The 17378-nt window shown below is 38.6% G+C and overlaps 1 protein-coding gene across 1 annotated transcript; it reads left to right on the top strand.

Annotated features, from left to right (window-relative positions):
- Nucleotides 1-24: 24 nt before the first annotated feature.
- Nucleotides 25-15919, top strand: LOC137133064 (actin-related protein 3-like). The gene is made up of 12 exons (XM_067516197.1): nt 25-220; nt 4763-4818; nt 5123-5247; nt 6513-6623; nt 6855-6950; nt 7387-7494; nt 9428-9571; nt 10924-11097; nt 12815-12907; nt 13549-13674; nt 14380-14463; nt 14848-15919. The coding sequence occupies exons 1-12, from the start codon at nt 177-179 to the stop codon at nt 14941-14943; spliced, it is 1257 nt and encodes a 418-aa protein (XP_067372298.1). The 5' UTR covers nt 25-176; the 3' UTR covers nt 14944-15919.
- Nucleotides 15920-17378: the final 1459 nt, after the last annotated feature.

The following is a 17378-nucleotide window of genomic DNA, read 5'->3' as shown; positions in this document are numbered from 1 at the left end:
TGCCCGGCCTCCGCCATCTTGCCTCTCCCTGCCTGCCAGAAGCCGAGTGCGGAAGTAGAAACGGCACTGTGCGGACTCAGGGTTCCGCCTGTGGACGATTTGCCAGATCCTCCTTCCGACCCAGGAGACTATCCATCAGATTTAACTGTTTCTAGACAGCAGGGACTGTGGGAGAGATGGCTGGACGGTTACCGGCGTGTGTTGTCGACTGTGGCACAGGGTAGGTCGTTCAAACCGAACCGCCGTGCAGACAGCGGGCTCGGTTGTCATCGATAGGCTGAGTACGGTCAGGGACTGTCAGTGTCAGCAACAGCAACTGGGTGTGTGTGTGTCTGTCTGTGTACTTGCAGACAGCTAGCCCACGAGCTAATATGCTAAGGCACAGCTAACCGTGACTTATTACTAATATTATTGTCTCTCGTTTGCATTGTGAGATAAACCCAGTCAGGTCATTTAAGTTGGCCTGAGCTGCACAGTCCTCGCTTATTTTTCACATTCATTGTCCTGCTCATCAGATAACTTAGCACAGTTTCACCATTTGCACGGTTTCATCATTAGCTAGACTATGTTTTCTCCTTTCCGATGGTTCACTACCAGACCCATTAGCTAACGTTAAGGTAGCTGTCGAAAGACCGAAACCTGACTGAGGAAGGATTCCCTCTCAGACTCATTCATTTACAATTGCTAAGCTGTTACTGTCCGGGCATCGTTTTGTCCTGTGTGCTTTTTTTCCATATTTCCCCCACATTCATATATGTTGCGTGATTATGTGTTTGGTTTCAGCCAGTAGAATTCATAAATCTTTTTGCTTATTAGTCTGGACTTGAGCAGGCGCACTACTACTTCCTATACAGCCTACACTTCCTCATTCAAGAGTTTTACTCCATATATGGTCGTTTCTCGGCATCCGAGCATGTTTTTTGATTAACTTCTCTAATTTCTTCCCTTTACCGGGCTGCTGATACTTTTCTTAAGCAATCGATCTCAGTTGTAAACAAGCAATAATATTTTGCTTTGATAAGACGTGTGGTTTTAAACGATAGATAGAATATTAAAAGGCTAGATGTTATCTTAGCTTCTCCTGCTGCTCTGTTTGTATTGATCAGTGTGGATACCAACTTTCCTGCCTTGTTATTAGGTGGAGTTTCACTGCACATTGTGCAGGCAATTATTTTCAGTGTTTAGTGAATGTGGGACTCATAAAGATATTTCCCATTTGGTATATTGTTTACTATATCTACATTAAACACACACGGACATTGTATTTACCTTTCTTTTTCTATGAATGATTCTCACTATGATGAAGAGAAACGTAGCTTGATACGTCTGCACACTCACTTTGGGGGCTAAAAGTGGTTCGGCTCGCTTGCATGTAGAGACTCGAACTCGTCACTCCGCATATGGCATACTCCCCCCCCCCCCCTTCCTCCCTTCAGGCTGCTAACCAGTCTGCAGCTTCTGATCTGCCCTGGGACAGCAGAAGAAAGAGCAGCTGAGAAATGAGTTGGCTTGTACTAGTTTCTACTCATCAAGCAGATGGTTTATGCTTTTGTTTGGGCCAAGCTTTAAGGACATAAAACATAGGTTAAGCTTTTATTCTGCTTCTAATACAGCCACATGGGAGCTGGAGATTACATTTTCGACCAATTTGTCTAAGTGAAAACATGCTATGACTTAGCTAAAGAGTAACTGCTGTCTCTGAATCATAGTCATGGTGTTCAAACAGTGACTGCACCTCCCGATGTCCAAACTTCTAAGTGACTTGACTGCTATTATTAGAATAGTTTTCTTGACTATGCAGTGAATGAACAGACACTCCCAAATGTGAGCCTAGGTTGTGTTTTCTGTAAAACTAGCAGCAGGCTGTCAAATCAAGACTTTTTAAAAAAAATATTCAGGTGCTGCTGCTTGCTGCATTCAAAGGCTTGGGTGGAGTCTTTCTTCATCTGTACTAAGCAAACAGTAGAAATTTCACAACATAATTTTATGATCTAGGTAGAAATTAAAATACACGGCAAAGTATACTTTCATCATAGATGAGTGACTTACTTTTATTTTTCTGCCAAAATTTAAGTGTGCCATTTCAGTAAAACAATGTGTAATATTTTTTGAAAATCATGCAAACATATCTTGATTTGCCAAATATGTTTTCTCCCGGATTTGAGCATCTTGTGCTCAGTCTTAGCTCTTCTGTATGGTCCTGTCCACCATCAGATATGTTGTGTGTTGTAAGCTTGTTGAGACAGGTTGATGCAGACAAGCTGAGACTGTTCTTTGGTATGCAGGTGTATACTGCTGCTACTTTCAACCAATTGAAGTGGAAAGCCCTCTCTCTCTATAGCAGGTGCAATATGTGTTTTATTCTACCCACAATAAACTCCTGTTTGCTCTGTAGAGCTGAGGAAGGTTTGGGATCGTTCACATTACTTTCTGATTCAGTGTTAAACCAAATCTTGACTATTGCAACGTTGAACAACTTTCAACCAATGCCCACGAAGCACATAACTATTTAGATTTCGGGCTTTTATATCTGACACTCTTATCCTCACCTCACAACTATCTTCAACTTAAACATCGAGTTAGGATGTGGTGTTATTGGTGTTAAGTTTGTGAGTGTATATATTTACACAAATTCTCCACTACACCTCATATTGTACTTTTTCCTTCACAACTATTATTTGGCAGCTTTAGTTGCTAGTTACTTTTCAGATGCAGGTTCTTAGTACAACATATACTGTAATCTACTAATATGATTAAAGTTAAAATTATGATTTATTATTATGAATTAGTAACCTGGTAGTACAAGTGATATGCAGTTTACAGTAAATGTTTTCTCTGGTATGGGAGAGGATTAGGGCCGCTATAAAAATACATTTCTATAAATTTTGAGTTTAAATTGAGCATTTTGAGTTGTAGGTCAAATACATTTTTATACTGACCTTGTTCATTGATGTGTAGCCCCAAACTTAAAGGCTCAGTTGGTGATGTTGATTTATTTATTTTTTTGTGTCAAATCAGGTTTTCTTCAAATCAGTGGTTTTCTCCCTGAATTTGTTCATGGATTCAACCTAACAAGCCTGATCATTTTAGATTTTTTATTTATGAGGCACTATACATTAAAGTTGAATTAGAAACACATGACTAATGGTGTTATAAGCTGTACATTTCTTAGAGGTGTTCACCTTAAGATGTAGGTACAACAGTACATTAAAGAGCAGATCGATACATGCGACTTTTGTTATGACAGTAAGAGGTTTAGACAATTGCCCACAGTTTTCTTTTAGACAAATAAAATATGTACAATGTTAATGTGAATCTAGAGTTGAAAAAAGTAACAAAAGAAATTGTGTGCTGTTTTCTTCTGTGCTTGAACACGACCAACAGGATTACATGTTCCCTTTGTATTCTTTATCCTGGCTCTGCTCTATTTATTTGTTGGTGTGCCTGACAAATAGGTAAATTGCCAGATTAGATAATATAACTTTATTTACGCATCACTTCATTTTCTGCTCTATACACATGGAAGCAGTTGGTGTCTGTGGTGGTTATGCGCCTAGTGAACTGTCTGCATTTTCAGTTCTTTCTGTTGTGTTATAATAATCATCAGATATCTGATGTCATAAAGAGATGTTTGACAGTAAAATAGCATCTGTTTTATAGGTATTAACTGACTCTTTAATGAGATTATTAGGCTCATTGTTCCACATTTGCAGCTGTGAGGTGGTGGTCTCAAAAAAAGACACATGACGACTGGAAGTTTGACATTTTGCATTTAAATGTAGTGGCCCAACATGACCCACTGTTCTCATGCTGTATTTCCGCTTCTTTTCTGCACCTATCCTACTGTATGCTTATGTGTTTTGTTGCATGTAGAAAAAAAAAGCAGCATTTCCTGTGCATCAAAATATGTTATATTCAGGAAAAGGAAACCTTGGTGTTCAGGACAGGAAATGTAAAGGATTGGTACGTATTTAGATAAACAAACCAGAGCTACAGTTATTATGTATTTATTTTAATGAAACAATCAAATTAAATTAAAAGGAGCCATTATCATGATCAGGATATGTGGCCTGCTTAGCCCCCAGTGCTTTGGCAGTCAGCAGTTCCACTATCAGTCCCTAGGGGCCTTTATGCAGGAAATACGGGAGTCTTGTGTAGGTCTACCCCAGTCAGACTTGCATCTGGCCAGCATGTGCTCTGCAAAATCCAGAGTCAGCACATGCAGAAGGCTGTAAGCTGTCTTTGATGCTCAGGCTTGAGGTATGTTCTTAGTGTCTAAAACACTAGGTTTAGATCTGGAAAAGCTGCAGTCTTGAATATCTCTATCACCTTTTGTTTCATAAAACTTACTTTTTTGGTTGTGTTCACTTTTTATCCCGCAGAAATATAGGAAATAGCGGATTTAGCAGCCAGTGTTGAGGTCATGGCCAGTTTATAATACAGATGGTCAGTGTAAACAGAAGTGATCTAACAAACACAAATGGCCCCCGTTTTCCCAGTGCAACATGAATGGCTCTCTTTAATGGGCTCACATTAGCAAGCTCCGGAGCTGCCGCAGCTTTTGGCACCCAACCAGCTCACCACAGAACAGTGATGGCATTGATCAAAATGATGAAAGACTAGGACATGGCAAAAATATCTTTACTGAAGTAAACTGTTACATATAGAAACAAAATGCAGGCCATTCGGCTCCTGTTTTGTTGTGTCCAGAACACACAGCTGGCTTTTTCATGATAATCATGTGAATTTTTTCCTCTTGCAGTTACACCAAACTGGGTTATGCAGGGAACACAGAGCCACAGTTCATCGTTCCATCATGTGAGTGTTTTACCGTGGATTCAGTTCAGTCTCACACCAAACCAAGCAGACCCGAGACACTAACACTGACCACAATGTGTGTCTCTACTTTGCTTCTTTATTCATATTGCCCATTTTTTGAAAATAAGTTCCAGAAAAAGTTTGACTTTTGCTTGTAACATTTACCATGTTTCAACACCTTAAGTGTCTCCCTCATATCCAGCTAAATCTTTACATGAAATGCGGAACAAAAGTGCAGGGTTTGATATTTTTAACTTACCATGATATTTTATCCTCTCTATTGAATTCTGTTTTTTCTTGTAAGGTATCGCCATCAAAGAGTCTGCCAAGGTCGGAGACCAGGCCGCGCGGAGGATGATGAAGGGGGTGGATGACTTGGATTTCTACATCGGAGATGAAGCAGTAGACAAGCCCTCATACTCCACTAAGGTACAGTGTTTGACTACGGTGCCTTTATTCACCCACAGAAAGACAATGCAATTACCTTTTTTATTTTTTAATTTTGCTTTTTTTTGTAGAAATGCAATATTGTACCTAAAATATGTACTATATTTTGCTGGTGCACTGGTGTGTGACGTTACCCAAACAAGGAGGGAAAAACATTTCTAGGGGAATACGCTAGCACATCTGTGCCACATATTGAATATGAAATTATGTACAGTAAAAACCTGTTCTTATCCAATATAGGCCTATTTAAAGGATTATTATTTTCATGAGCAGTTTTATTGAATTAATACTACACAGTACATGTAAATGCTAAATATTCTTATAATTGCAGGCAGATCTGTCACTGCAGACACTATTGTAGTAGGATAACACACTTAAGCATTTTCATTTTCTGTTACTTTATGCTTTGACTTCACTACATTTCAAAAGCAAATATTGTACACTCACTCCTACATTTATGGGATGTTGCTAGTCAAAACATATTTTAATACAATATTAGTATCAAAGTACATACACTCCTACATGTATACAGTACACTCCTATCAAATGAATCATATCCTTTGCTCTATATTTACCAGTCCCTTCGAGATTTTGTGATAATTACTTCCTTAAAACTATGTTTTGACCAATATCGTAATCATTATTTATATCATCCCATCATCACTGTACATTACACTGTATTGCACATCTGTCTGTTGTAAACTTCATCTTACTCATCATTAGATTTTTTTTGTTCTTGTGTTGGTGTGGTTATTTTCTGGGTGGGGTAATTTCCCTTTTTTATAGAGCAGAGAACTGCTGTAACAGTAATTTCCTTCTGTAAATAATTTTTTTGATTTTGTATGGCTCTAGAACAATGTCATCACATACTTTACTTCCAGGCAGAGAAGAAACTCCTGTGGTTCCGTCCCTGTTTTCAGATTTTATTATGAGAAGACTGTGAGGCTACTGAAGTAGTGGAAAATAATTGCTTATAATAATTGCTTGCTTTGCAACTCCCTCTATGGGTATTGTATCAGTAGTTCTGCTCTAAACTTTTCTTCTTTTAAACTTTTGTCACATATTCAGTTTTAGAGGCTTAGGGTTGAACTTGACAGTAGTGCTGGCAAAACATGTAGACATGAATTTAATCCAAACATCATGTTAAATATAGTGGAGGCAGTCTTAACTATGTTCACAATTTATGTTTACAGTTGGTTAACTTTCCTACTGCGTTATTCTGATCAAGTAAAACTTTGCACCAACAGTGGCCCATCCGTCACGGGATTGTGGAGGACTGGGACCTTATGGAGCGCTTCATGGAGCAGATCATCTTCAAGTACCTGAGGGCTGAGCCTGAGGACCACTACTTCCTCTTGGTAAGAAAATTGGGGAAACCTGGCTAGTAGCAAACAAAAGTCAGTCGCCCAATAATTCTATTTATACTCGTTACACTAGTAGCCTAGTTATCATCCATAGATTGTTTTCATCAATAAAACTGTATAGTTTTTCTAATGATTTATCAGAAAACTTTAATGGCAGCTAATTCTAACTCCTGCTTGTCAGTATAAAGTGTATGTGGGTTCATGCTTTTCATTCTGCATTTGCAGACGGAGCCTCCTCTCAACACACCAGAAAACCGAGAGTACACAGCAGAGATCATGTTCGAGTCCTTCAATGTACCAGGCCTGTACATCGCTGTGCAGGTAGAAATAGATTTGTTTCACATTTTTTTCAAATGCTAGTGCTTAATTATTCCTTTTAAAATGGTGTTGGTTCCTAAATGGTGGCCAAATTGAATAATAAAACACACACACAACAAACACAAAACACACAAACCCAAATCCAATGTTAAACGTGTTAGAGCACTTTTTTTATTTGTTGAACTCGTAATTGACAAGTTATTGAGACATTGACGTTTTATGTGGTGGTATACCCACCATGGTTGTCAGCTTTTGTTTTAAATAAATAGTTTGAGATGAAGAAATTATCATCTCATGCTTCTATTTAAATGCCCTACTGTCCTGATATTCTACTACTTTTTGTAGTGTATATGCCTAAATTTAAACTTTGTTTTAAAGGTCACAGTTAAAATTAAAGCCTGACTGAAAATATGCGTGTGTGTGTGTGTGTGTGTGTCAGGCTGTGCTTGCTCTAGCAGCCTCATGGACATCCAGACAGGTGGGAGAGAGGACGTTGACCGGCACTGTCATTGACAGTGGAGATGGTGTCACTCATGTCATCCCTGTGGTGAGTTTATATATCGAACTCATTAAAAGAAAATATTTTTTGAATTATTCACACATTCTCCTCACGCTTGCACCCACACGAAAACAGTGTCAAACAAAGTGTCTGAAAAAATAAAATGTTCCACTGAGTGTGCTGTTCTGGCCATTCAGTAGCCGATGTCATCTTTAAAAGTTTTTAACACATTGTAAATTTACAGGAACACTACAAAGCATTCAGACCCCCTCGGTTATTCATAACATCAAAGTAGAAACAATTTTGTAAATGTTTGCTAATGAAAAATTAATACAAAAGTATACCCACAAAAGTACCCTCTGATATAGCAGACCAACTTGTGCTAAGGTGCATTCTATTTGCTTTTATTTTTTAAAGATTAGTCTACAACTTGACTGGAGACTCCATCTAAGGCAAAGAGAACTGATTGGATACAGTTTAGAAACGCACTGTTATATATAACGTCACACAATTCGCACTGCTTATCAGCACAGAAACAGAGATACTACCTCCAAAGAATTGTGACATGGAACATGTTTGAAACCACAAGGACACAGAAAGGACCTGGGTCAAAGAGGTGACCAGGCCAAATAAATTTCAGCAACTTTTTCTCCTGATGGGGATTTTTTCTGGTTTTGATTTTAAAAAAAATCAACAGGTTGACTGCTCCTGCTCCTTGTTGCAAGACACCACAGTTACTACCTTATTTAATATGAGTTTATTAACATTTGTGCTAAAGTTGCTTATTATAATCACTACATGTAAACATATTGTAATGTGTACTTTGTTTTAATATTGTGTAGTATTTTCTTAAATTTACACATTAAGAACCTACTGATTTTGACACATTTTATTTTTCAACCGCTTCTTGTCTAAAAGTTCTTACTCAACACTAAAAGTTGATCTTGATTTTATTTATTTATTGACATTAAATGAACATTAAACTGAGAGATCCAAGATCAGCTGTTGATTTTATTAGAGATGAGGCCTCACTGTTTTAGGAGTTTTCTAAAACTACTGGGAAACTCTGTAACACCTCTGAACAATCAGAGAGGACTGAGTGATACCTCTTACCTCATATAGACAATCTTTGGCACAGACCCTAGTGTTGTATTGAAGCTTGTTTCCTTACCAACGTATAGACCAATCATGCATATTATTTGCCCTGATTGGGGGCAATTCGCTTTTCTCTGCTATGCTACACTCATCTTCTGCCCAGAGCTCTAGCAGAGCTGTACTTGCTGCCAGTTGGCTGCTGCAAAGTACTGAAATAAGGGTCCGGAAATATTTGTACATTTTGGATTTTCATTAATTTTACAAACCACTCAAACATGGTTCTTAATTTGAATGTAGATTTATCAGCAAAAAGGGAAACTTAGTAGATAAAAAGTCCGCAAGAATTGAAGGCTTCTAAATACTTTAGAAAGCCACAGTAAGGTCGCCCACCGTAAAAACTGTGCCAAATCCACATGCGGACAATGATCCACTGTGGTGACCCTGAACTTATAGGATAAGCTGAAGGGACAAAAAAAAAAAAGGGGGGGGGCTCCAGCGTATAAGTAGTGTGTGTGTGTGGGTGTAAAGAATTGAGGTTATGTAAGTCTAATGACCAAGTGAAGAGCTGCCCTCCCCCACCTTTATTCAGTTAAAGGATAGCACTGCTGTGTAAAAGTAGGCCAGAGCTTTTCTGAAATTGGACAGAATTAGTCAGTTTTAGGAAATGTGCTTGCAGAATATATTTAAAGTCTGGCTGACTGAGTCAGCATATCTCTAGCCACGGCTGAACATGTGCTAAAAAGGAGCCAAACACAACACTGTGGGGATATTGAGAAGACCTAAGTATTACTGCACACTCAGTGTATATGTGTTTGCTTTAAGCTGGTACTCTTCTATTATGCTGTGCTTTATAACGTCTTTTTCTTTATTCCTCTCTGTGCCTCAGGCTGAAGGTTATGTAATTGGCAGCTGTATAAAGCATATTCCCATCGCTGGACGAGACATCACCTACTTCACCCAGCAGCTCCTGAGGGAGAGGGAGGTGGGCATCCCACCAGAGCAGTCACTGGAGACAGCCAAGGCAGTTAAGGTAGGTCCTTCAGCTCCATTTCCCATCAGCCTCTTTATCGGCCAAGAAAGGAATAATTACTCCCAGTGGTGCTTACTGCAGTCCCAAAAGTATCCCACTGTTTAATGAATACCTTTTTTTATCTGAACATTTTGGATCTCATGTTACCTCACAGGTGCACCTGGACTCATCACAACACATGAAACTATATTTTCACCTCAAAACATCAGAGTTGCATTAAAGACAACGTTTAAAATGTCAAAGTCAAGTAACGTTAAGATAACATCCCTTATTTCCCACGGAGACTGTCTTTCAAAGCATGTCCAGAGAATTACATCACATCAAGCATTAAGAAAGAAAAATCCACATGAAGAGAAGCTTCTTTTACATTTGTGCCTCAACATCACAAAAATGTACTCAGCATGTTGCAGCACCAGAAAAAGACCTTTACATTTTTTGTTTATTCTTAAAATAGAATTCTTCTCATGGTAAAATGATCTAATATAGCATTAGTATAGTCACAAAGCCTGAAATTAAGAAAACATCTTACCAGGACTTTGTTACTTTTATCTGCACAAAAATGTAGTTTTGTTTAAAAAGCTACTACCACCAAGTCGATGTTGTAGGAAACCTTTCTTTCCTTGAGGGAAAAAATATGTCAGCCAGAAAAGCATAGGACAAAATATTGCTCCATTTACCAAGTTGACAGTAATAAAAATGAAATGAAATTAAATGGAACGTTTGAACCTTGTTGTATTTCCTTATACTCACAGTAGATGGCACTGTTGTTCTGTATGTTACATGCAGCTGTTTTATTACTTTCTGATAATGTACACTGTCCTTCAAACTGCGATCAACCCGAGCTATAGACATATTATTGTGCATGAAATGCAATAGCAAAGATGGTATGTATATATTTAAACATGAGGAACTTAGTTTTCTGCAGTTTATGCATTTTTTTTTTATCATTCAGTTTTCAGCTTTCCAGGTCGCAAATAGATAATACTTGTATGTTGATGTTGTTTGCTTTCCCTATTTGTCGGTCTGTCAATTGCTGCCTTTTACTCTCACGTCAACTCTCCTCAATTCCTCCATGTTTATTAAATAGCTTGTTATCTGCATTCTTGATGTCAGGGAAAAAATTTTATTACCCGGAGACACACAAACAAAACATATTGTGAATAGAAATAAATTAGCATGAAGGGAGGGGAAGTCATGTTAGGAAATGTAAATTGTGTGGAAGCCTGGCTGCAGGGTGGACCACCCTCCCTCCGAATCAAAATAATGACATTGGTTGTAAATGCAATGTATTGTATGTTCTTACGGACTCCTGTTCACTGATTACACAACTTTACCCATGCTCTCCCCATCAGGAACGGTTCAGCTATGTGTGCCCAGATCTAGTCAAAGAGTTCAGCAAGTATGACACAGATGGCTCCAAGTGGATCAAGCAGTACACCGGCATCAACGCCATCAGCAAGAAAGAGTTCACCATTGATGTGGGCTATGAGCGCTTTCTGGGACCTGAGATCTTCTTCCACCCCGAGGTTGGTCAGTGCAGTGTTGAGTCACAGCAAGGATCACGAAGCCTGGACAGCCTACCAATGAAGACTACAGTGTTATTTATAGTGTTAACATTTCACATCATTTCATCTGAAACGAGCCACATAGTCAGAGATATATGTGTGGAAAAGGGTTCAAAGGGAGGAAAATGCTAAATCATGAGTGAGGGCTGCACCTAACTGCACCTTATTTTAATCTGTCGATTAGTTTTTTGATGAATCGATTAATCTAAAGAGATTAAAGATTATTTTCCCACCCTTTATTATTCACTGGGTTGCCTGCGGGACAAAGACATAATCACCTGAACTAATTGCACCAGTCTATCCTGAACAAAACTCAACAAACTATTCCTTGCTAGAAAACCGAAAAACCTCATGATTCCAATGAATTTAAGATTGAAGGACAACAGCAACAACAGTTTCCCAAAATGTTAGTTCATACTCAGCGAGATGGTTAATCTTGAATTTTATAATGTTTGCAGGGGAACAGCGTTATTAAATCCTCAAGTGCTTTACACTTTTCTTACGAATCCAAAGAATAAAATGGTACCGAAGCTTTGAACCTAAAAACAATGTTATCCAAGAGAGAAAGCCTTAAAACCGTTGTTCTTCACTGTTCAGTCATTGCTAAAGATGCTTACTTTCTTTGTTTCCCCGGTTGTTTTGGCTGCATGTGAAAAGTAAACACTGCGGCGACCACCATTTTGAAACCGGCCAGCAGTCTGGATCAAAACAAACCCACATCTAAGCATCTACGACGAGGATTGGGCCTTCAATGAGCCTATAAACCAATCAAAGCCCCCGACAGTAACGCACAACTTAACTTGAACACTAATGATGTGCGTTTTCTGTGATGTCACAATGACGTTGTAGCCAATGAAATAACCATTTCAGGGATGTATAGTTTGCAGGCTCTGTGTAAATGAGAGTCAAAGAAGCAAACAAGCTAAAATGACAAGAAAAGCCAGCATTGGACAGAATATCATAAAAAGTACTCTTTCATCTTAGCTGTGCATATACAAGCATGTGCTCACACACACACACACACAGTCGAAAACATGGCCCAGACCAACTTATTACTTCAGCCATTCTCTTAAACTTTGTTCAAGCACTTTTACGCACTTACTCTGCAAGCAGGGGAGGACAGATCTCTGCAAGTAAAGCCTGTGGGAACACTTTTCAAAATGATTGTTAAAAGGTAAAAACAAAAATTAATTTGAATGCAAATTGCATTCTGTTAAACCCGGATATCATTTAAAAAAAAAAGGATTTATTTATTTTTTTTAGCTCTAGTAGCCTGGTAGGACAGACTGTTAACGACAGCTCGACAACTATCTTGCTTCACCATCTGTGAACCACTGTGAGGAGTATGAGAATTAAGATGTTCCATCTACTAAAGACTAACGTAATTTTAAATACACACCACCTGCCCAAAGATATCAGCTTTGTCTGAGTTGTATGATCCATGTTTCCAAACTCTGGCTCATTTTGCCAACACTGTCTGCTTAAAGTCCCTGATGAAACCAAATAGAATAGATAAAATGTACACAGGCAAAAAGTACAAAGAGATTATAAAAGACAGAATGACTTCCAGGCCGATTTGGTCCAATAAGTTGTGACTCAAAAATCATATGTGACATAGTAAGGGCACCAATACATGTACAGCACAGATTGACACCTTTATGTTTTCTTACCCTTTCAGTTTGCCAACCCTGACTTCACACAGCCTATATCTGAGGTTGTGGACGAGGTCATTCAGAACTGTCCTATTGATGTCAGGCGTCCTCTCTACAAGGTAAGCCCCTCCTCCCCCTGGTCAGCCACCACCGCAAGAGTAATCAAATTCTGCGGGAAACAATGCATCTCTTTCTGAGACGAAGTTAAAAGACTCTGACAACTGAAAGTTTGAACGTGCTTTACTTTGTCTGTATCCTATGTAATTCAATGGCCTTTCACTGAATATGTTGGAAGATCTGTCATTGCACACTGTGTGTTCTTTGCCGAGCAGTGAGCTGGAGTGGGAAAAAAAAGAGTTAGTTTATTAATTTCTAAGCAAATATGTGTCATTACAGACACAGCCCTGTTATATTATTGGCAAAGGGAGATATATTCATTAATACCCAGAAATCCATTGTTCTGCCTCTTGTAAACGGCAAGGTTGTGGCTTTGTATTGGAGCACTGAATCACACTAATGGGACTTGCGCAATGCCCTGCTTGTTGTTTATTGTTCCTAACTATGTGGAGCCCGAAACAGTGAGATTGATGTGTCACTGAGGTATTTTCCCTGGAGTTCCTACCCATCACACTTCCACCACAATGTATTGAGCTGTTTTCCCAGACTGGCTGATCAGTAGTCAGTTACAGGTCACAGAGGTCAAGTGCTGCAGCTCTGTAATCCCCGCCACTGTTTTTTTTTTTTTTTTCCCCCCCAACAGAACGTTGTTCTTTCAGGAGGCTCCACCATGTTCAGGGACTTTGGGCGCCGTCTGCAGCGAGACTTAAAGAGGACGGTTGATGCCCGATTGAAGATGAGTGAGGAGTTGAGTGGAGGCAAGCTCAAGGTGAGTGTTCACTTTAATTTATACGCAGTGAAGATCAATACTGTTCAACACAACACAATGACTGAAACTAAGTTAAAACTAGGGAAAATATCTTTAAAGTTTGGCTCCTTTTTTCTACAAATTGAATTGGTGCAATAGAGGTGCACTGAATTTAGATCAGGTGACTTCAGTGGCTTCTCCTGGACATTAATCTCAGGTCTGAATTCTGAGTTTTAAAAAATCGAATGCATTGTTTTATAGCTCCCCTAATCCTCTTCCAAAAAATAGCAGATGTGCTAATCTTAAAATCTCAATGAGACATTTCACCTGCATGGAGGAAGTATATATTTAGTGTCTGCACCTCTGCTGGTCGAGTTGTGAAGACACCACCTGTGATTCATCTTGATGAGATGCTAAATGTCATCCAGGCTGAGGCTGAGCTGACTGGCTTCTGTAAATCCACTTCTGGCATCAATGAAGCAGATGGTGAATGTAGCTAAAGCCAACGCCCCCAAAAAATAAAATAAAGGAAACAATAAGATTTTCATGAGTAATGCAAGCAAATTTCCTCTGCAGCAAGACCTGTTTTAGAGATTTCCTGTAGCTGTTTGCACACACTGTAAACAAATTGTGTATATTTTGTGTACGTGACTTCTTACTATAATGCCTTAACTGCAGTCATTCAATGAGTTAAATGCACTTTCTTGCTGTGTTCTCTGTCTGTAGCCCAAACCAATCGATGTCCAAGTGATCACTCATCATATGCAGAGATACGCAGTCTGGTTTGGTGGATCAATGTTAGCGTCAACTGTAAGTATAGCAACAGTTCTATGTGACAATAATATGCTTTATTTCAGGGCACACAGTGAAATGCTCATCTCATGTTCTTATTTTCCTCCTTGTGTGTGAGTGATTGACCAGCAAGAAAAATTACTGTCAGCTGATTCAACAAAGGCTAATTGATGTTAAAATTTTATAGAAATATTTCTACATATGAGTTCCTCATTATGTCTCAGATTTCTAATTAAGGGAAGTTTAAAGCTATTTTCACAATTTTTGAATTTGATACTTTATAGAGGTTGTTTGTGGGCAGGGAAGTGAAGGTGAACTATTGTTGAAAGCCAGGGGCTTTTTTTTGTGTTGTTGCAGGAGCAGTTTTGTTAAATGTTTTCATCTCCATCTTTGTTTCTCCAGCCCGAGTTCTACCAGGTCTGCCACACCAAAAAGGACTATGAAGAGAACGGGCCGAGCATCTGTCGCCACAACCCTGTGTTCGGAGTCATGTCTTAACTTGGGACCTCCAAAGTCAAACAGTGGTTGTTGGGATCAGGGGTGTGATGGGGTGGGGGTGAAGTCAGGTGGAGTAAGATTAGGCTCAGGAGGTGGGAAGGGCAGTGTGGCTCTGTGCTTTTGGATTACTTGTTCAGCTATGGATGTTTGGGATGAGAAGGCGATCCAGAATATAAAAAAAGAAGAACAATAAGACTAGACCAAACACAAATGTATTGTGAATGTTCCTTATTTTATTTTTCTTTATATGTTCTTTTCAAAAAAAAAAAAACTGATTTGTATGCCAAAACAATTTTAAAGAACATTTCTGGATCTTGTTGAGCAATGTGCAGTGAGTGAGTTACGACGACGATGATGATGATGATGGAGTCGGTGGTGTTAATTAGCCTAACACAGAAACATTGGTAATCATTTCTTGACACCAGAACATATTATTTATGTAGATAAAGCAGAGTCCAGAGAAGGTCTGATGACTGAGGCAAATTTCGAACGTATTATTGTCTCCTTTTATTTTCAGCATTTTTTATTTTTTTTTTTTGCTTCAAATGCACATTTCTGTGTATCATAGTAAGAGCTTGTTTGTATTTCATACTAAAGTTTTTTTTTTTTTTTTTTTTTTATATGTAAAACTTGGGAAATCAGGGGAACAAGAAAAACAATTAATAGATTCTACTATAAATAAGACTGTTTTAACCCATGAAGCAGCTTTCAGTGTGGTTTTTTTTTTTCATTGCTGTTTTTTCTCCCATTATTACTGCCCTTTAATTCTACAATAATCCACATCTGCTTAACTTCAGACATCATCAGGTTTCCACCTCTGTGATGCAGTAAAAGACGAAACTGAATAAGAACGAGTGTCAGACCAGTATTGTTAGACTAGAAGTTTTTTATTTTTAAATACCAAATTATTAAAAGAATGGGATTTGTGTATTTAATGCCTTGCAACATTCCAATAAAGGCTCAAATTTGTTTCTAAGTGTTAAGAATATTTGTCCTTTTTTCCCCCTTCGGTTCTGTTCAGTTTGTCATGCTAATTCGGCAATAAGTTATAAGGTAGAAAGTTATCTCTTCAAATATTTTATGTTATCAAGAGTCAGAAAAACAGTGATAGTAATGTGCTAATACTCGGTATTTATTCATTTTAAATTATTTAAATGATTAATGTTAGATTGAGGATGCAGTTTCAAATCTTTGTCCACTTTGTTCATAATAAACTATGAAGAGAACTATGATCAACATTTTTAAATGTGTAGCTGAAGAATAACATATTTCATATTTGGCATTTTAGTCCCAAATTTGCAAAAGCAGACCTGGGGTTCCAGGTAGTTAAAATACTTTATATCTTAATATGAAATGATTAAATGATGTATACCTCAGACAATTTTAGAATGTCTACAGTGTTTCCTTGGTTTTGACATTGACAATGGTTTAATTGCATGTTATTGTTAAGCCTAATATGGTATAATGAACCTTAAGCTGAACAATCGTGCATTTAAGCAGTAAATTGCTGTATACTTAGACATTAGTGTTTGCATGTCTGATGCTGCTCACATCAGTCATTATGGACAGACTTTTAGCAGCACATCATCTTTCAAAGCTTCATTTTAACTCTTTCCACCGGGCTGTCAATACACTTTAGTTTTAGTGGACAACCTTGTTTGTGTCGAGAATAACCACATGACCATATTTCAAAACTTTGCACCACTGAAAAACATTCTGTCTGTGTTTCTAGTGGACACCATTGTACCCTTTAGGCAGGAACTACCAGATTCTTCCCCTCTGTGCAGCATCTTCCTGGTGAAGGACAGATTCCCTCACATTCTCTATGCCTCCCTCAGCTCCTGTCTACAGGGCTAGAGTAGCCTCTTGTACTGCAGAGGAGTGGAAGCAGTGCTTCAGCAGAAGGACCTGCCACTGCCACCACAGCTGTCTGCACACAAGATGATGAAAAGACTTGTTGAAGAGCTTTTACCGCTCGAGTTCTCTGAGGGATTTTGACCACAGGTACTTTCTCTCTGCCAGAGATCAGAGAGGTGAGACTGATGGAAGAAGTGTTTCTCAAGAGCAACTATCTTACTGTGTCTGTCACCATAATGCCACAGTAAATTAGTTTGTGATATAAAAGATAGGAAATGGATTTTTATTGTGTGTAGCTTAATATGTTTTTAGATTAATTAATGGAAAATGTCTGAGTAGCAATGCATAGAGAATAGTACTGCAGTTCTGCAGTCCCCCTAATAAAGCCTTTTAACCTCTTTTAACTCATTATGTTTGTCAGGGCCAAACCCAGCACATGTTTGCCCCCCCCCCCCAAAAAAAAGGCGAGGAAAAGTGGCCCCTGATGACCACTCATATTTGCTGTAAACTCCCACTAAACCTCCTATCCAGGAACTATCCAGTGCACTTCTGCTGTCCCCCACCCCCCAAGGGCCGAA

This window comes from Channa argus, chromosome 9 (assembly GCF_033026475.1).
Source record: "Channa argus isolate prfri chromosome 9, Channa argus male v1.0, whole genome shotgun sequence".
NCBI classification, from domain to species: Eukaryota; Metazoa; Chordata; class Actinopteri; order Anabantiformes; family Channidae; genus Channa; species Channa argus.
The sequence above is the reverse complement of the archived record's forward strand: the minus strand, read 5'-3'. Positions and strand labels throughout refer to the sequence as shown.